At 45.1% G+C, this 20232-nt stretch overlaps 2 protein-coding genes across 5 annotated transcripts; both read left to right on the plus strand.

Annotated features, from left to right (window-relative positions):
* Positions 1-879: 879 nt before the first annotated feature.
* rnf4 (ring finger protein 4) lies at positions 880-9018 on the plus strand. Of its 3 annotated transcripts, XM_042419863.1 has the most exons (9): positions 888-927; positions 1026-1150; positions 3645-3680; positions 6101-6332; positions 6820-6902; positions 7128-7140; positions 7227-7350; positions 8134-8185; positions 8266-9018. In XM_042419863.1, exons 3-9 carry the CDS (start codon positions 3669-3671, stop codon positions 8413-8415), a joined length of 666 nt encoding a protein of 221 aa, XP_042275797.1. In that variant the 5' UTR covers positions 888-927; positions 1026-1150; positions 3645-3668; the 3' UTR covers positions 8416-9018. The 3 variants fall into 3 exon arrangements, with proteins under 3 accessions (XP_042275796.1, XP_042275798.1, XP_042275797.1); XM_042419862.1 differs by having other exon boundaries at positions 880-1150; XM_042419864.1 differs by having other exon boundaries at positions 880-1150; positions 8270-8419.
* A 5123-nt stretch (positions 9019-14141) lies between these two features.
* sqstm1 (sequestosome 1) lies at positions 14142-20226 on the plus strand. 2 transcript variants are annotated; one of them, XM_042418013.1, is made up of 8 exons: positions 14142-14888; positions 16527-16622; positions 17511-17788; positions 18100-18253; positions 18335-18403; positions 18495-18769; positions 19533-19707; positions 19797-20226. In XM_042418013.1, exons 1-8 carry the CDS (start codon positions 14720-14722, stop codon positions 19958-19960), a joined length of 1380 nt encoding a protein of 459 aa, XP_042273947.1. In that variant the 5' UTR covers positions 14142-14719; the 3' UTR covers positions 19961-20226. The 2 variants fall into 2 exon arrangements, with proteins under 2 accessions (XP_042273947.1, XP_042273946.1); XM_042418012.1 differs by having other exon boundaries at positions 14143-14888; positions 18097-18253.
* Positions 20227-20232: the final 6 nt, after the last annotated feature.

Consider the following 20232-nt stretch of genomic DNA (forward strand, 5'->3'; position numbering starts at 1 on the left):
GTTACAGGGCTGAGCACACGACCCTGGGGGGCTCCGGTGTTGAGCACTATAGTGGAGGAGGTGTGACCACCAATCCCGGGTTCTGTTTGTGAGGAAGTCCAACACTTGGTGCTGAAGCCCAGAGCTGAGTTTTCCAATCAGTTTCATGTAGATCATCAATCAATATAAGTATGTATGTATCAATCAATACAATCAGTTTCATGCAGATTGTATTAAACCCCTGAGACTGACAGGCACAGAGCCCCTGTGCCCTGAGATAACTTTTGTTGTGATTTGGCGCTATATAAATAAATAAATAATTGATTGATTGATGAATGTTTTTTTTTTCTTTTTTTTTCTTTTTTGAGCTGCATTTCTTGTATGGTGCTATACAAATAAAGTTATTATTATTATTATTATTATTATTATTATTATTATTATTATTTGCTGATGTATGATGTCACTGTTAATGTATATTCCTCCAGGTTGGTGTAGCTCTCTGAACATGTGCCAGTCCTGTAGAGCTGCTGTAGCTTCATCTGTTCACACTTTAACAGTTTTACTGATGGTTCTTTGTTTCAGGAAGGCTGCTTTATGTACCCAGAATAAAACAGTAATGTAGCTTGCTGTTAGCTAATGTCCGTTAGCGTTACCAAACTAGCAGCATCAATGCTAGCAGGAGAGAAACTGGGCTGAAAATAATTTAGCGTTTAGCGAAATTGTTTTTTTTTAAATTTAATTTATTTTATTTTCTTGTGTGTTTGTTTAGAGGCATATAACTGTAGTTTATACTCCAACACAGCAGGTGGCGGTAATGCGCCTTAAGGCTGGCTGCCTGCCGCTATAAAAAAGGAGGAAGAAGAAGAAGAAGAGGAGGAGGAGGAGGAGGAGGAGGAAGAAGAAGAAGAAGAAGAAGAAGAAGAGGAAGAAGCAGTAGCAGCAGTAGAAGTAGGACAATACGCCTTCCAATACCATAGATATATGGCTATATATATTTAGATTTATAATATAAACATATATACATATACATGTATATATAACAACAGGAGGCAGCGGCTAGCAGCAGCTGATGCTAACGTCAGCTGTTCGGTGGGAATCAATCAGTCAGCTGTTAATTAATCTGAAATTACACCAGCTAACTGCTAACAGCTAACGAGAGGAAACACTAACGGTGAGTGACTGCAGCTAACAGCTAGCTGCTAACTGCTAGTTGAGTCAAACTTTGTATCCCTTTAATCCGTTTACTCTGACCAGTTAACTCTAACCAGTTAACTCTGACCTGTTAACTCTGACCAGTTAACTCTGACCTGTTAACTCTGACCAGTTAACTCTGACCAGTTAACTTTAACCAGTTAGCTCTGACCTGTTAACTCTAACCAGTTAACTCTGACCTGCTAACTCTGACCTGCTAACTCTGACCTGTTAGCTCTGACCTGTTAGCTCTGACCTGTTAACTCTGACCAATTAACTTTAACCTGTTAACCCTAATATGTCAGCTCTGACCAGTTAACTCTGACCAGTTAACTTTAACCTGTTAACCCTAATATGTTAACTCTGACCAGTTAACTTTAACCTGTTAACCCTAATATGTCAGCTCTGACCAGTTAACTCTGACCAGTTAACTTTAACCTGTTAACCCTAATATGTTAACTCTGACCAGTTAACTTTAACCTGTTAACCCTAATATGTTAACTCTGACCAGTTAACTTTAACCTGTTAACTCTGACCAGTTAACTTTAACCTGCTAACCCTAATATGTTAACTCTGACCAGTTAACTTTAACCTGTTAACCCTAATATGTCAGCTCTGACCTGTTAACTCTGACCAATTAACTTTAACCTGTTAACCCTAATATGTCAGCTCTGACCAGTTAACTCTGACCAGTTAACTTTAACCTGCTAACCCTAATATGTTAGCTCTGACCTGTTAACTTTAACCTGTTAACTCTGACCAATTAACTTTAACCTGTTAACCCTAATATGTTAGCTCTGACCAGTTAACTTTAACCTGTTAACCCTAATATGTTAGCTCTGACCAGTTAACTCTGACCAGTTAACTTTAACCTGTTAACCCTAATATGTTAGCTCTGACCAGTTAACTCTGACCAGTTAACTTTAACCTGTTAACCCTAATATGTTAGCTCTGACCAGTTAACTTTAACCTGTTAACCCTAATATGTCAGCTCTGACCTGTTAACTCTGACCAGTTAACTTTAACCTGTTAACCCTAATATGTTAGCTCTGACCAGTTAACTCTGACCAATTAACTTTAACCTGTTAACCCTAATATGTCAGCTCTGACCTGTTAACTCTGACCAGTTAACTTTAACCTGTTAACCCTAATATGTTAGCTCTGACCTGTTAACTCTGACCAGTTAACTTTAACCTGTTAACCCTAATATGTTAGCTCTGACCAGTTAACTTTAACCTGTTAACCCTAATATGTTAGCTCTGACCTGTTGACTCTGACTTGTTAGCTCTGACCTGTTGACTCTGACTTGTTAGCTCTGACCTGTTAACTTTAACCTGTTAACCCTAATATGTTAGCTCTGACCTGTTAACTTTGACCAGTTAACTTTAACCTGTTAACCCTAATATGTTAGCTCTGACCTGTTAACTTTGACCAGTTAACTTTAACCTGTTAACCCTAATATGTTAGCTCTGACCTGTTAACTTTGACCAGTTAACTTTAACCTGTTAACCCTAATATGTTAGCTCTGACCTGTTGACTCTGACCTGTTAACTTTAACCTGTTAACCCTAATATGTTAGCTCTGACCTGTTAACTTTGACCAGTTAACTTTAACCTGTTAACCCTAATATGTTAGCTCTGACCTGTTAACTTTGACCAGTTAACTTTAACCTGTTAACCCTAATATGTTAGCTCTGACCAGTTAGCTCTGACCTGTTGACTCTGACCTGTTGACTCTGACCTGTTGACTCTGACCTGTTGACTCTGACCTGTTAACTCTGACCTGTTGACTCTGACTTGTTAACTTTAACCTGATAACCCTAATATGTTAGCTCTGACCAGTTAGCTCTGACCTGTTGACTCTGACCTGTTGACTCTGACTTGTTAACTTTAACCTGATAACTCTAATATGTTAGCTCTGACCTGTTAGCTCTGACCAGTTAACTTTAACCTGTTAACCCTAATATGTTAGCTCTGACCAGTTAACTTTAACCTGTTAACCCTAATATGTTAGCTCTGACCTGTTGACTCTGACTTGTTAGCTCTGACCTGTTGACTCTGACTTGTTAGCTCTGACCTGTTAACTTTAACCTGTTAACCCTAATATGTTAGCTCTGACCTGTTGACTCTGACTTGTTAGCTCTGACCTGTTAACTTTAACCTGTTAACCCTAATATGTTAGCTCTGACCTGTTAACTTTGACCAGTTAACTTTAACCTGTTAACCCTAATATGTTAGCTCTGACCTGTTAACTTTGACCAGTTAACTTTAACCTGTTAACCCTAATATGTTAGCTCTGACCAGTTAGCTCTGACCTGTTGACTCTGACCTGTTGACTCTGACCTGTTGACTCTGACTTGTTAACTTTAACCTGATAACTCTAATATGTTAGCTCTGACCTGTTAGCTCTGACCTGTTAGCTCTGACCGCTCTGATGTCAGCATGATGCTAACATGTCTCCTTGTTTCTCTGCAGCATCCCCCGGCTGGTGTCTCTGATATGAGCAGCTCTGTAAGTTTTCTTCTTCTATGTCATGAAACTGTGGACTTTAGTAATAATACATTTAATTTGTATTGCACTCATCATTCATAGTGAAACTCTTCAGTTCCACATTATTAATAATAGAATACACAACGTAAAGATTATAGAAAATAAGAGTTAAGGCTTTTACACACAACATACACAGCAATGCAAAGAAATGACACTAAATGCCCCCAGTGTGGAAAAGCCTTTAAGATGAAAAAGGTTTTTAGACTTTTTCTGAAAGAGTCTCTGTAGTGCTTTTGTATAGGTTAGTACTGGGGACCCCATGGTGCAGGGGTTAGTACTGGGGGGACCCACTGGTGTATAGGTTAGTACTGGGGCCCATGGTGCGGGGGTTAGTACTGGGGACCCCATGGTGCAGGGGTTAGTACTGGGGGCCCATGGTGCAGGGGTTAGTACTGGGGACCCCATGGTGCAGGGGTTAGTACTGGGGGCCCATGGTGCAGGGGTTAGTACTGGGGGCCCATGGTGCAGGGGTTAGTACTGGGGACCCCATGGTGCAGGGGTTAGTACTGGGGACCCCATGGTGCAGGGGTTAGTACTGGGGGCCCATGGTGCAGGGGTTAGTACTGGGGACCCCATGGTGCGGAGCTTAGTACTGGGGGCCCATGGTGCAGGGGTTAGTACTGGGGACCCCATGGTGCAGGGGTTAGTACTGGGGGCCCATGGTGCGGGGTTAGTACTGGGGACCCCATGGTGCAGGGGTTAGTACTGGGGACCCCATGGTGCAGGGGTTAGTACTGGGGGCCCCATGGTGCAGGGGTTAGTACTGGGGGCCCATGGTGCAGGGGTTTGTACTGGGGACCCACTGGTGTATAGGTTAGTACTGGGGACCCCATGGTGTGGAGCTTAGTACTGGGGGCCCATGGTGCGGAGCTTAGTACTGGGGGCCCATGGGGCAGGGGTTAGTACTGGGGGTCCGTGGTGTGGAGCCTAGTACTGGGGGCCTGGAGGGGCAAGCTGCTGGCAGACCTGAGGGTGCGGATGGAGGTTTGATGGATTTGTATGTGAGCAGCAGGACTTTGTGGTCCATCCTGAAGGAAACTGCGGACCAGTGCAGTGAAAGCAGAATGACGCCCAGGTTTGTCTTGGCGTGGTGTCGACTCGCCATGTTTCCATTAATGATGCCCAGGTCTGTCTTGGTGTGGTGTCGACTCGCCATGTTTCCATTAATGACGCCCAGGTTTGTCTTGGCGTGGTGTCGACTCACCATGTTTCCATGAATGACGCCCAGGTTTGTCTTGGCGTGGGGTCGACTCGCCATGTTTCCATGAATGACGCCCAGGTTTGTCTTGGCGTGGGGTCGACTCGCCATGTTTCCATTAATGACGCCCAGGTTTGTCTTGGCGTGGGGTCGACTCGCCATGTTTCCATTGATGACGCCCAGGTTTGTCTTGGCGTGGGGTCGACTCGCCATGTTTCCATGAATGACGCCCAGGTTTGTCTTGGCGTGGTGTCGACTCACCATGTTTCCATGAATGACGCCCAGGTTTGTCTTGGCGTGGGGTCGACTCGCCATGTTTCCATGAATGACGCCCAGGTTTGTCTTGGCGTGGGGTCGACTCGCCATGTTTCCATGAATGACGCCCAGGTCTGTCTTGGCGTGGTGTCGACTCGCCATGTTTCCATTAATGAAGCCCAGGTTTGTCTTGGCGTGGTGTCGACTCGCCATGTTTCCATGAATGACGCCCAGGTTTGTCTTGGCGTGGGGTCGACTCGCCATGTTTCCATTAATGACGCCCAGGTTTGTCTTGGCGTGGGGTCGACTCGCCATGTTTCCATGAATGACGCCCAGGTTTGTCTTGGCGTGGGGTCGACTCGCCATGTTTCCATTAATGACGCCCAGGTTTGTCTTGGCGTGGGGTCGACTCGCCATGTTTCCATGAATGACGCCCAGGTTTGTCTTGGTGTGGGGTCGACTCGCCATGTTTCCATGAATGACGCCCAGGTTTGTCTTGGTGTGGAGTCGACTCGCCATGTTTCCATGAATGAAGCCCAGGTCTGTCTTGGCGTGGTGTCGACTCGCCATGTTTCCATGTTTGTCTTGTTTCTGTATTCCACATTGATGTCACGGCGTGAGTCTCTTTGGATGTAATGAGGTCTCAAACCTTGGCAGCAGTCAAAGACGGTTGTCGGGTGTAATTAGGAAGCTGCATAAACTCTGTAGCTGTGTGGCGGTGCAGGACATCATAATTAAAGCAGTTGCATCGTTTGGGCAGAAAGGCAGCGTTGGTAACAGCTACAGTTATAGTCACACAGCAGAGATCAATACAGCTGACAGGAGGAGCTCCAGTTGAAGAAAAACCCCGTCGCCAGAGTCCGTCAGTGACTGGGATGGATAACTGTCATGTCATGACTGTGATGTCATATATGTGATGTGTGTTCAGGCTCAGAGGAAGAGGAGGACCACAGGAAGTCCTCTGGTTTCCAGACCCAGCACCAAGACCAGCAGAGCGGCTTATGCTAGCAGAGCCGCTAACACCAGGAGGACGGCTAACACTACCAGGGTGGCTAGCGCTACCAGGGTGGCTAACAGGACGGCTAACCTCAGCAGAGCGTCTGATGTGGACCCTGCTCCCACCACAGAGACCATCGATGTGATGGACAACACAGAGGACAGTGAGTACTGATCAGCACTCTGATTGCTAATTGATTATTGGCATATTTAAGTACAGTAGCAGTCAGAAGTTTGGACACAGCTGCTCATTCGAGGCATTTTCTTTCTTTATCAGCTTTACTCATTGTTGTTGTATCTGAACCTTCAAGCTTCATGAGGTCAGAGGATGGTTTCTCAACAGTGTATATGTGTATATAGTGTGTGAGTGTGTGTATGAATATATATATATATATATATATATATATATATATATATATATAATTGAGCATTGCAGTAGTGAAACAGGCTGTTAGGAGTAAACAAACTACCACAACACAACTGATGCTCTCAAATGCATTAAGTAGGATAGAAATTCCACCAATTAAGCTCTGACGAAACACACCTGTTAATTAGAACCATCCAGATGATCCAGACCTCATGAAGCTGGTTCACATATTGCAAGTAGTTAACTCCTGACTGATCAATAATCAATATCTGGTACCTGTGCAGGTGTGGAGGAGGTGGTGGATCTGACCTGTGAGGGATCAGAAGCTGCTGCTGTTGTTGACCTGACCAACAACGACTCAGTGCTGGTGACAAAATACACACTCACTGATACACACTAATATACACTGATTCACACTAATATACACACACACACACTAATATTCACACACACACTTATACACACTGATACACACTATTATTTAACTATTGGGTCAGTTAACTGGTTAATCTGCTTATTGTGGAAAAAACTAACTTTTGTTCTTCTTCTTGTGTTTCTGTCGTCGTCTCTTTTTGATGTGGTGATGATCCAGCTGGTGGATGAAGGTAAAACACTTTCTATCTAATATTTCTGACCAGTTAGTCGTCAGCAGTCTGTTAATCACTGCCCCCCCCCCCACATCTTCAATCAGGTCCTCAGAACAGGAGAGCCGCCACAGGTGAGAGTTACGTCGTCAGCAGTGATGAAGATGAAGTAACGCCCCCTACTCTTAACGCCGCCATGTTGTCTTCTATACAGGCCAACAGTGCCGCCAGGTAATAGACTGATCCCTGACATTATATTGAACCTCAGCCAGGTAATAGACTGATCCCTGACATTACATTGAACCTCAGCCAGGTAATAAACTGATCCCTGACATTATATTGAACCTCAGCCAGGTAATAGACTGATCCCTGACATTATATTAAACTTCAGCCAGGTAATAGACTGATCCCTGACATTATATTAAACTTCAGCCAGGTAATAGACTGATCCCTGACATTATATTGAACCTAAGCCAGGTAATAGACTGATCCCTGACATTATATTAAACTTCAGCCAGGTAATAGACTGATCCCTGAAATTATATTAAACTTCAGCCAGGTAATAGACTGATCCCTGACATTATATTAAACTTCAGCCAGGTAATAGACTGATCCCAGACAATATATTGAACCTCAGCCAGGTAATAGACTGATCCCTGACATTATATTGAACCTCAGCCAGGTAATAGACTGATCCCTGACACTATATTAAACTTCAGCCAGGTCATAGACTGATCCCTGAAATTATATTAAACTTCAGCCAGGTAATAGACTGATCCCTGACATTATATTGAACCTCAGCCAGGTAATAGACTGATCCCTGACATTATATTGAACCTCAGCCAGGTAATAGACTGATCCCTGACATGGTATCAAACCTCAGCCAGGTAATAGACTGATCCCTGACATTATATTGAACCTCAGCCAGGTAATAGACTGGTCCCTAACATGGTATCAAACCTCAGCCAGGTAATAGACGTAGTAGAACTCAGTAGAGTCTCTGTGTGTCTTCAGGTGGACTCCGGGGACGATCAGCTGTCCCGTCTGTATGGACTCGTACTCTGAGGTGAGACTCTCGCACACCTGTAAATGCCTTGACAGCAGGTAGAGTCCTGTCTTCTGATTGGCTGTTTGTCTTCTCTTCAGATAGTCGAGAGCGGCCGATTGGTGGTTTCCACTAAATGTGGTCATGTGTTCTGCAGCCAGTGTCTGAGAGACGCTCTGACATCATCACACACCTGTCCTACCTGCAGAAAGAGACTGACCTCCCGCCAGTACCACCCCCTCTACATCTGACATCACTCTGACATCATCACACACCTGTCCTACCTGCAGTACCACCCCCTCTACATCTGACATCACTCTGACATCATCACACACCTGTCCTACCTGCAGTACCACCCCCTCTACATCTGACATCACTCTGACATCATCACACACCTGAGCTGCTGTTATTTATTTTTTTTATTGGTGCGGTTGTTAAAACAGACATGAGGACAGTTTACAGTCGCTGGTCAGATGAGATGAAAGATGTTTGTAACGAGGACGACTAACGAGAAAGAGACACGTAGGGAGAATAATAACGAATAATAATGATGAAAATGGAGGATGTGGGGATGAACACTGTGCGAGCGTACCTGGGGGGCGGGGGGACCAGAGGGCAGCGGAGGTAAAACCATTAATGGACCCACAGAGGGGACTGGTCCACTGCTGAACTTCCCAAACAGGAAGTTTTTTGCTGCTGTATTAAAGTGACATCAGATCAGAATGTTGAACGTTTAGTTTATTTGCCAATGAGTGGAGATTGATTGATTGATTATATATTTGATATGTTTATTAGTGTTCCTCTCTGATCTGTTTACATGTAAATGTGTTAAAATAAAAAATAAATTCTATTGAGTTCTGTGCAGGTTTTTCATGAACAGGAAACCAGAGAACCGAAATTACGCTGGTGACCGTTGAACCGAAGTTACTCTGGTGACCGTAGAACCGAAGTTACTCTGGTGACCGTAGAACCGAAGTTACGCTGGTGACCGTAGAACCGAAGTTACGCTGGTGACCGTAGAACCGAAGTTACGCTGGTGACCGTTGAACCGAAGTTACGCTGGTGACCGTAGAACCGAAGTTACGCTGGTGACCGTAGAACCGAAGTTACTCTGGTGACCGTTGAACCGAAGTTACTCTGGTGACCGTAGAACCGAAGTTACGCTGGTGACCGTAGAACCGAAGTTACGCTGGTGACCGTAGAACTGAAGTTACGCTGGTGACCGTAGAACCGAAGTTAAGCTGGTGACCGTTGAACCGAAGTTACTCTGGTGACCGTAGAACCGAAGTTACGCTGGTGACCGTTGAACCGAAGTTACGCTGGTGACCGTAGAACCGAAGTTACGCTGGTGACCGTTGAACCGAAGTTACGCTGGTGACCGTTGAACCGAAGTTACTCTGGTGACCGTTGAACCGAAGTTACGCTGGTGACCGTAGAACCGAAGTTACTCTGGTGACCGTAGAACCGAAGTTAAGCTGGTGACCGTAGAACCGAAGTTACTCTGGTGACCGTAGAACCGAAGTTACTCTGGTGACCGTAGAACCGAAGTTAAGCTGGTGACCGTAGAACCGAAGTTACTCTGGTGACCGTAGAACCGAAGTTAAGCTGGTGACCGTAGAACCGAAGTTACGCTGGTGACCGTAGAACCGAAGTTACTCTGGTGACCGTAGAACCGAAGTTACTCTGGTGACCGTAGAACCGAAGTTACTCTGGTGACCGTAGAACCGAAGTTACGCTGGTGACCGTAGAACCGAAGTTACGCTGGTGACCGTAGAACCGAAGTTACTCTGGTGACCGTTGAACCGAAGTTAAGCTGGTGACCGTAGAACCGAAGTTACTCTGGTGACCGTAGAACCGAAGTTAAGCTGGTGACCGTAGAACCGAAGTTACGCTGGTGACCGTAGAACCGAAGTTACTCTGGTGACCGTAGAACCGAAGTTACTCTGGTGACCGTAGAACCGAAGTTACGCTGGTGACCGTAGAACCGAAGTTACGCTGGTGACCGTAGAACCGAAGTTAAGCTGGTGACCGTTGAACCGAAGTTACTCTGGTGACCGTAGAACCGAAGTTACTCTGGTGACCGTAGAACCGAAGTTACGCTGGTGACCGTTGAACCGAAGTTACGCTGGTGACCGTTGAACCGAAGTTACTCTGGTGACCGTAGAACCGAAGTTACTCTGGTGACCGTAGAACCGAAGTTACGCTGGTGACCGTAGAACCGAAGTTGCGCTGGTGACCGTTGAACCGAAGTTACGCTGGTGACCGTTGAACCGAAGTTACTCTGGTGACCGTTGAACCGAAGTTACTCTGGTGACCGTAGAACCGAAGTTACGCTGGTGACCGTTGAACCGAAGTTACTCTGGTGACCGTTGAACCGAAGTTACTCTGGTGCCCGTAGAACCGAAGTTACGCTGGTGACCGTTGAACCGAAGTTACGCTGGTGACCGTTGAACCGAAGTTACTCTGGTGACCGTTGAACCGAAGTTACTCTGGTGACCGTAGAACCGAAGTTACTCTGGTGACCGTAGAACCGAAGTTAAGCTGGTGACCGTAGAACCGAAGTTACGCTGGTGACCGTAGAACTGAAGTTACGCTGGTGACCGTTGAACCGAAGTTACTCTGGTGCCCGTAGAACTGAAGTTACGCTGGTGACCGTTGAACCGAAGTTACGCTGGTGACCGTAGAACCGAAGTTAAGCTGGTGACCGTAGAACCGAAGTTACGCTGGTGACCGTAGAACCGAAGTTACTCTGGTGACCGTAGAACCGAAGTTACGCTGGTGACCGTTGAACCGAAGTTACGCTGGTGACCGTTGAACCGAAGTTACTCTGGTGACCGTAGAACCGAAGTTAAGCTGGTGACCGTAGAACCGAAGTTACTCTGGTGACCGTAGAACCGAAGTTACGCTGGTGACCGTAGAACCGAAGTTACTCTGGTGACCGTAGAACCGAAGTTAAGCTGGTGACCGTTGAACCGAAGTTACTCTGGTGACCGTAGAACCGAAGTTACTCTGGTGACCGTAGAACCGAAGTTACTCTGGTGACCGTAGAACCGAAGTTACGCTGGTGACCGTAGAACTGAAGTTACGCTGGTGACCGTTGAACCGAAGTTACTCTGGTGACCGTAGAACCGAAGTTAAGCTGGTGACCGTAGAACCGAAGTTACGCTGGTGACCGTAGAACCGAAGTTAAGCTGGTGACCGTAGAACCGAAGTTACGCTGGTGACCGTAGAACCGAAGTTACTCTGGTGCCCGTAGAACTGAAGTTACGCTGGTGACCGTTGAACCGAAGTTACTCTGGTGACCGTAGAACCGAAGTTAAGCTGGTGACCGTAGAACCGAAGTTACGCTGGTGACCGTAGAACTGAAGTTACGCTGGTGACCGTTGAACCGAAGTTACTCTGGTGCCCGTAGAACTGAAGTTACGCTGGTGACCGTTGAACCGAAGTTACGCTGGTGACCGTAGAACCGAAGTTAAGCTGGTGACCGTAGAACCGAAGTTACGCTGGTGACCGTAGAACCGAAGTTACTCTGGTGACCGTAGAACCGAAGTTAAGCTGGTGACCGTAGAACTGAAGTTACGCTGGTGACCGTTGAACTGAAGTTACGCTGGTGACCGTTGAACCGAAGTTACTCTGGTGACCGTAGAACCGAAGTTACGCTGGTGACCGTAGAACCGAAGTTAAGCTGGTGACCGTAGAACCGAAGTTACGCTGGTGACCGTAGAACCGAAGTTACTCTGGTGCCCGTAGAACTGAAGTTACGCTGGTGACCGTTGAACCGAAGTTACTCTGGTGACCGTAGAACCGAAGTTACTCTGGTGACCGTTGAACCGAAGTTACGCTGGTGACCGTAGAACCGAAGTTACTCTGGTGACCGTAGAACCGAAGTTAAGCTGGTGACCGTAGAACCGAAGTTACGCTGGTGACCGTAGAACCGAAGTTACTCTGGTGCCCGTAGAACTGAAGTTACGCTGGTGACCGTTGAACCGAAGTTACTCTGGTGACCGTAGAACCGAAGTTAAGCTGGTGACCGTAGAACCGAAGTTACGCTGGTGACCGTAGAACCGAAGTTACTCTGGTGCCCGTAGAACCGAAGTTAAGCTGGTGACCGTTGAACCGAAGTTACTCTGGTGCCCGTAGAACCGAAGTTACGCTGGTGACCGTTGAACCGAAGTTACTCTGGTGACCGTAGAACCGAAGTTACGCTGGTGACCGTAGAACCGAAGTTACGCTGGTGACCGTAGAACCGAAGTTACTCTGGTGCCCGTAGAACCGAAGTTACGCTGGTGACCGTTGAACCGAAGTTACTCTGGTGCCCGTAGAACCGAAGTTACGCTGGTGACCGTTGAACCGAAGTTACTCTGGTGACCGTAGAACCGAAGTTACGCTGGTGACCGTTGAACCGAAGTTACTCTGGTGACCGTAGAACCGAAGTTAAGCTGGTGACCGTAGAACCGAAGTTACGCTGGTGACCGTAGAACCGAAGTTACGCTGGTGACCGTAGAACCGAAGTTACGCTGGTGACCGTTGAACCGAAGTTACTCTGGTGACCGTTGAACCGAAGTTAAGCTGGTGACCGTAGAACCGAAGTTACTCTGGTGACCGTAGAACCGAAGTTACGCTGGTGACCGTAGAACCGAAGTTACTCTGGTGACCGTTGAACCGAAGTTAAGCTGGTGACCGTAGAACCGAAGTTACTCTGGTGACCGTAGAACCGAAGTTACGCTGGTGACCGTAGAACCGAAGTTACTCTGGTGACCGTAGAACCGAAGTTACTCTGGTGACCGTTGAACCGAAGTTAAGCTGGTGACCGTAGAACCGAAGTTACGCTGGTGACCGTAGAACCGAAGTTACGCTGGTGACCGTAGAACCGAAGTTACGCTGGTGACCGTAGAACCGAAGTTACGCTGGTGACCGTAGAACCGAAGTTACGCTGGTGACCGTAGAACCGAAGTTACGCTGGTGACCGTAGAACCGAAGTTACGCTGGTGACCGTAGAACCGAAGTTACTCTGGTGACCGTAGAACCGAAGTTACGCTGGTGACCGTAGAACCGAAGTTACGCTGGTGATTGCAGAACTGTTTAACAAACACTCGGCAGGTTTCTAGGTTTGATTTATTGAACTAATCGTGGTCTGATTAGTTCGATCAGCTCAGATATTTAATCAAACTGTTTTGATCTAAAAGACTAAATGTTGTATTTTTAGTATTTCATATTTATTTTATAGAGACGATTATTTACAGCCTGAGCCAGAGAGCAGGACTCGTCTCTGGGTGAGTTTTTAAAAGACAAATAAAACTGCACAGACTTAACAACACAAACACACTGAGGAGCACAAAACTAAACCTGAAAAACATTTTAAAGCTGCAGTAGCTGCTACTTGTTACAAACTGGAGGTTTGCAGATGCATTATGGGAAATGTAGTGTTCAGGCCACGTCTGCTGCTCAGTTTGAATCATGTTTCCAAACCGGCCTCCAGCTGCCGTCCTGTTTGTGTCTTTCGTCTTGTGATAGTGACTCACCTTCACAAGACTGATGAGTCACTGTCACCTGACAAGAACTCTGCTGCTGATTGGCTGCAGGGACATCACACTGACTGATGTAACATCTGACAAACTTCTGGCAACATGCTGACCGAAACACAGTAAATATAATATTTGATCTTGATTTGAACCAAACAGCTGGAGCGCAACAACATGTTTTTGTTTCATTTTATCTTGATGGAATTTGCAAAACAGAAAGTTAATTAGACAAATTACAGATTATAGATAAAACTACAATCATGTTTATGTAATGAGATCATGTTTAAAATTAGGTTTAATACACATTAAACACACTGAGACACAAAATATCACAAATAAGCAACAGAATGAGGAGAATATAATAAATGATGAAATATATAAACATTTGCTGTATTTTTCACCTTTAGAAGAAAAGTTAAACAAAATAATCTGTGAATATTTAAACTGACTTTCTACTTATTGATGATGTTTATCTGTTAAATAAATAATTCAACATTATTTATCCCTTCAGAGCTGAATTAGTCTCATAACGATGACAGTTATTATTGATGCGGTTGAACCTGATTGGTCAGGTGACTCAGCGGGGAAATCCCCTCATTGGAAAGTGCTTAGTCATTCCTCGGCCTCTCATTGGTCCTTTGGGCCGAACTCCACGGACTGACCAATGGGAGGACACGTCAATATTTACTTCTCGGGACGACGATGACGTTTATCGCGGAAGTAAACATAAAGGAGGCTGAGAGGATTTAACACTGCGTCACAAAGTTTGGAGTCTGGAATCTGGATCAGCAGAGCGGCCAGCAGCAGTCCGTGTGTCCGGAGTCTGGTTCACTGAGAGCGGCCAGCAGCAGTCCGTGTGTCCGGAGTGTGGTTCACTGAGAGCGGCCAGCAGCAGTCCGTGTGTCCGGAGTCTGGTTCACTGAGAGCGGCCAGCAGCAGTCCGTGTGTCCGGAGTCTGGTTCACTGAGAGCGGCCAGCAGCAGTCCGTGTGTCCGGAGTGTGGTTGAGGTCAGAGGCCGGGTATCTCTGCAGCATGTCGGTGACGGTGAAGGCCTACCTGCTGGGGAAGGATGAGGCGGTGAAGGAGATCCGGAGGTTCGCGGTGGATCAGGACGTTTCCTGCAGCTTCGAGTATCTGAGCAAGAAAACCGGATCAGTCTTCAACAATCTGAAGAATTCCGCGTTCAACATGTTTTACAGAGGTTAGTTAATAAAGTTAACATTTAATATGAACTATAGAGGTTAGTTAATAAAGTTAACATTTAATATGAACTATAGAGGTTAGTTAATAAAGTTAACATTTAATATGAACTATAGAGGTTAATAAAGTTAACATTTAATATGAACTATAGAGGTTAGTTAATAAAGTTAACATTTAATATGAACTATAGAGGTTAATAAAGTTAACATTTAATATGAACTATAGAGGTTAATAAAGTTAACATTTAATATGAACTACAGAGGTTAATAAAGTTAACATTTAATATGAACTACAGAGGTTAATAAAGTTAACATTTAATATGAACTACAGAGGTTAATAAAGTTAACATTTAATATGAACTACAGAGGTTAATAAAGTTAACATTTAATATGAACTACAGAGGTTAATAAAGTTAACATTTAATATGAACTATAGAGGTTAGTTAATAAAGTTAACATTTAATATGAACTATAGAGGTTAATAAAGTTAACATTTAATATGAACTATAGAGGTTAATAAAGTTAACATTTAATATGAACTACAGAGGTTAATAAAGTTAACATTTAATATGAACTATAGAGGTTAATAAAGTTAACATTTAATATGAACTACAGAGGTTAATAAAGTTAACATTTAATATGAACTACAGAGGTTAATAAAGTTAACATTTAATATGAACTATAGAGGTTAGTTAATAAAGTTAACATTTAATATGAACTATAGAGGTTAGTTAATAAAGTTAACATTTAATATGAACTATAGAGGTTAATAAAGTTAACATTTAATATGAACTACAGAGGTTAATAAAGTTAACATTTAATATGAACTATAGAGGTTAGTTAATAAAGTTAACATTTAATATGAACTATAGAGGTTAATAAAGTTAACATTTAATATGAACTATAGAGGTTAGTTAATAAAGTAAACATTTAATATGAACTATAGAGGTTAGTTAATAAAGTTAACATTTAATATGAACTATAGAGGTTAGTTAATAAAGTTAACATTTAATATGAACTATAGAGGTTAGTTAATAAAGTTAACATTTAATATGAACTACAGAGGTTAGTTAATAAAGTTAACATTTAATATGAACTATAGAGGTTAGTTAATAAAGTTAACATTTAATATGAACTATAGAGGTTAATAAAGTTAACATTTAATATGAACTACAGAGGTTAGTTAATAAAGTTGACAGAAATCATTTATGAATAATTTAATGTGTAAATCATGAAAAGCTGTTTTAGGAACTCTGAGCTGCTTCATTCTGTTAATATTTAAGTTTAAATGTTGTTTTTCAGGTGGAGATTCTGCTCAGTGAAACAACTCTCCACCTGTCACTGGGGTTATAATAATAATAATAATAATAATAATAATAATATTAATAGGTCACCTGACATCAACACACCTGGTCACACAGTTTGTACCTTTCTGCAGGACGCCTCCATCATGTTTAATCAAAGCTTTAGATTAAAGATTATTGATCATCTGGAGGAAACTGAACATCAATAATTATAATCCAGTAAAATAAAAAAACATTCTGAAAAGTTCTTTTACTTTTAGTACTTAAAATATATTTGATGCAAATACTTTTGTACTTCACCATGATGATGATGATGATGAAGATGATGTATTTCAGATGAAGATGGAGACCTGGTGGCGTTTTCGTCTGATGACGAGCTGATGATGGGTCTGGCCTGCATGAAGGACGACACCTTCCGTCTCTTCATCAAAGGTTCAAATATTCACACTGAGACATGTTTTTCTTCCTCTTGTTCATTCCGACCATGAAGCAGGTTTACGTGCGCCGCAGCGTCGCCGCAGCGACACCGCAGCGTCGCCGCAGCGTCGCCACCATGCGCTAGAAATGATGTCATTGCGTTGAGTGCGAAGGCTCCACAAGTTGTTGTGGCGCTTAGCCGTTTACGTCTGGATTTTCTAACCAGGCGCGTGCGACACGTTTCATCTCAAGACGTGCTGGAAGGTCGACTGGCCGAGCAAAGTGTCCCAGTTCAACTCTACATATCCAGTATCATAGATAGACTGGTACAGCAGTGCAGCCTCACTGAAGTTCTGGTAACACTCGATGACTTCTTGCTTATTCACAGAGTGTTTGTTTGTACGCCCCCCGGTGTTTCAGAGAAGACTGCAGCATAAACTCCTCCGTGCACCTTCGTCGCCTTCATGAGTCCGAACAAGTGAAGTGATGGAGACAAAATCCACAGTCTGAAGCTAATATGAAGCTTCAGCGTCCAAATGAGTCAAATCAAGTAGATATCTTTCAACGTTACAGTCTTTTTAGTGCCAAAGTTCCTCTTTTTGTTACTATACTTCCACCTGCAGCTCAACAGGGAAACACTGTCCGAGGAAACACAAAGAGGGAATTTGATGCTAAAAAGACTGTAAATGTGTCAGATATCCACTTGATATGACTAACTCAGACTGCTGAAGCTGAATAGAAGCTTCACACAGACTTTAAATGACTGTGTGGACACACTGTGGATTTTATCCTCCATCACTTCCATTAAAACACATTTGAAGGATCTTTAATATCCAGTATGAACAGGAGGAATGATTACAGACACCTGACTGCTGGTTTAACTGTTTTATTTAACTGTTACAGAGAAGAAGGAGCACCGTCGGGACTTTCCTCTTCACGCCTTCCCCCCTTTCACCTTCATCCCCCCTCCTCCTCCCCCTGGAGCTCCTCATGCCCCGCCCCCTCACTTGGCCCCGCCCCCCACCCTCCACCCGAACGTCACCTGTGACGGCTGCGACGGCGCCGTGGTGGGAACTCGCTTCAAGTGTTCGGTGTGTCCGAACTATGACCTGTGCTCCGCCTGCCAGGCACGAGGGACGCACACTGAGCATGCTCTGTTGCCCATCTGGCACCCACTGCAGGTGAGCGGCATCATGGGAGGGGAACTAGGTCATATAACACTCAAGGTGTGTCAGTACACTGTATCACTGCTGAGGGGCAGTGCTGCCTGACAGACTGAACTGAGGGACAAAGACACATATTTTGTTTGTGTCACTGTTCTGTGACTGACAGGACATGTTTCCCCGGGTTATTTCAGCCCCGCTCTGTGACTGACAGGACATGTTTCCCCGGGTTATTTCAGCCCCGCTCTGTGACTGACAGGACATGTTTCCCCGGGTTATTTCAGCCCCGCTCTGTGACTGACAGGATGTTTTATTAAATGTTTCAGCAGTGGTTTCCTCGGGGGAAATGGATGAAGAGGATGAGACACTGCGTCTGGAACCAGAACCTGAACCAGACTCAGGATCAGAACCTGAACCAGGACCAGGCTCAAGACCAGCACCAGGACCAGGAGCGGCCTGGAACGTCCAGCAGTGCCCCCTCTGGTCAGTGTCACAGCTGTTTTAAAGCTGCTCATTAGGTTATTGATAACCGGTCGCTGTGATTGACCTCTGACCTCCCTGCAGCCTCTCAGGACAACGTGGACTTCCTGAAGAACATTGGAGAGGGTGTGGCGGCCATGTTGAGCCCACTGGGTGAGTGATGTCACTGTTAACACCTGACATCAGTGAACATTTCTGATTGGCTGTTTAGAAAGACAGGAAGTGATGTCATGTTTGTGTCCAGGTATCGACGTGGACATTGATGTGGAGCATGAGGGTCAGAGGACCAAGGTGACTCCGCCCCCTCAGAGCAGGGGGGCAGAGGGTGACGTAGCGATGGGTGGGGCCAGTGGTGAGGACGAAGCCAACGGTGGGGGCGGAGCCAATGAGGGCGGGGCCAATGAGGGTGGAGCCAATGAGGGCGGGGCCAATGAGGGTGGAGCCAGTGAGGGCGGAGCCAGTGAGGGCGGAGCCAGTGAGGGCGGAGTCAGTGAGGGCGGAGCCAATGACGGGGCAAAGGTCAGTTCATGTATGATGTTGCTTCTTTACCTGAGACAAACAACAAGCCCCGCCCACCTCATTTACATACCAAGTCATTCTCAGTTCACATGTTCAGACCAGGTGGACTTGAGTGACATCACACCTGCAAGAGTCACCTGACAGGAAGTCTGCTGAGTCTTTTTTTATTTTATTAACAATACAAATAAACTGATGACAGCAGATTTCAACCACGAGGCTCAAAACGCATCAAAGATAGAAAATAAAGACGTTTAAATAGAAAATACAAATAAACTAAAATAGAATAAAACAGACAAAATACGAGAATAAACGTTAAAATGCAGAAAAGTCTTCAGCTGTGATTTAAAAGAACAGAAAATAAGACTTTTTATTTCTGATGAAAAGCTTAAAAACGCTGAATTACAACCGCAGTCCTTTTAGCATCATGTCCGACCCCCCCCCCCTCCCAACCCTAACCCCCCCCCGTCTATTTAAGATGCATCTGACACAGAAAATAATAATAAAATAAACCAAAGAACTTTATTTTCATCATCGATGTGACTCTGAGACGTTATATCGTATAAAAGCAGACGGTTCGGTGTTTTTAGCTCGTTTCTCTTGTTAGTTATTGATCCGCTGCTTCATAACCAGGTTTAGATCCACGTGAGGGAGAAGTTCTTCATGTGTTTATGGAGGTCTAACAGACCCTCTGAACCCTGAATGAGAGTTTTCTGTGAGTCGTTAACATGAATCTGGATTCACCTTCATCCATCCGAACCTGCAGGTGAGCAGAGACTCTGATGACGAGTGGACTCACCTGAGCTCCAGAGAGGTCGACCCGTCTACAGGAGAGCTGCAGTCCCTGCAGGACCGGGACCCGAACCGGGACCGGGGTCCTCCGGCCCAGCGGGGTCCTTCGGGGCTGAGAGAGGCGGCTCTGTATCCTCACCTGCCTCAAGGTAAGACCGCGTTCCTCCGTACCCGAGTGATTCCGCTCGTGTTCCCCCGCTGTGACCTCTGACCTCTGCTGTGACCTCTGACCCCCCAGAGGCCGACCCCCGGCTGGTGGAGTCCTTGTCCCTCATGCTGTCGATGGGCTTCACCGACGAAGGCGGCTGGCTGACTCGTCTCCTTCAGGCCAAAAACTTCGACATCGGCGCCGCGCTCGACGCCATCCAGTACGCCAAACAGCCCCGCCCACAGCAGCCGTGATGATGTCATCACTGATGACGTCATCACTGACAGGCGGGAGGCGGGGCTTCTGTCTCTAATCATTTATACTGAACCAATGAAATGATTTTACTGCAGTCACATGTTTGTTCTGTTCATCAATACTTTAACTCACAGATCAATAACTGCTCATTGATCACACAGATCAATAACTGCTCATTGATCACACAGATCAATAACTGCTCATTGATTACTGTTCTGATGCTTTATTCTCGTTGTTAATCTGATCAATAAAAACATGAAGTGAAGCTGTG

Source organism: Thunnus maccoyii, chromosome 8 (assembly GCF_910596095.1).
Source record: "Thunnus maccoyii chromosome 8, fThuMac1.1, whole genome shotgun sequence".
NCBI classification, from domain to species: domain Eukaryota; kingdom Metazoa; phylum Chordata; class Actinopteri; order Scombriformes; family Scombridae; genus Thunnus; species Thunnus maccoyii.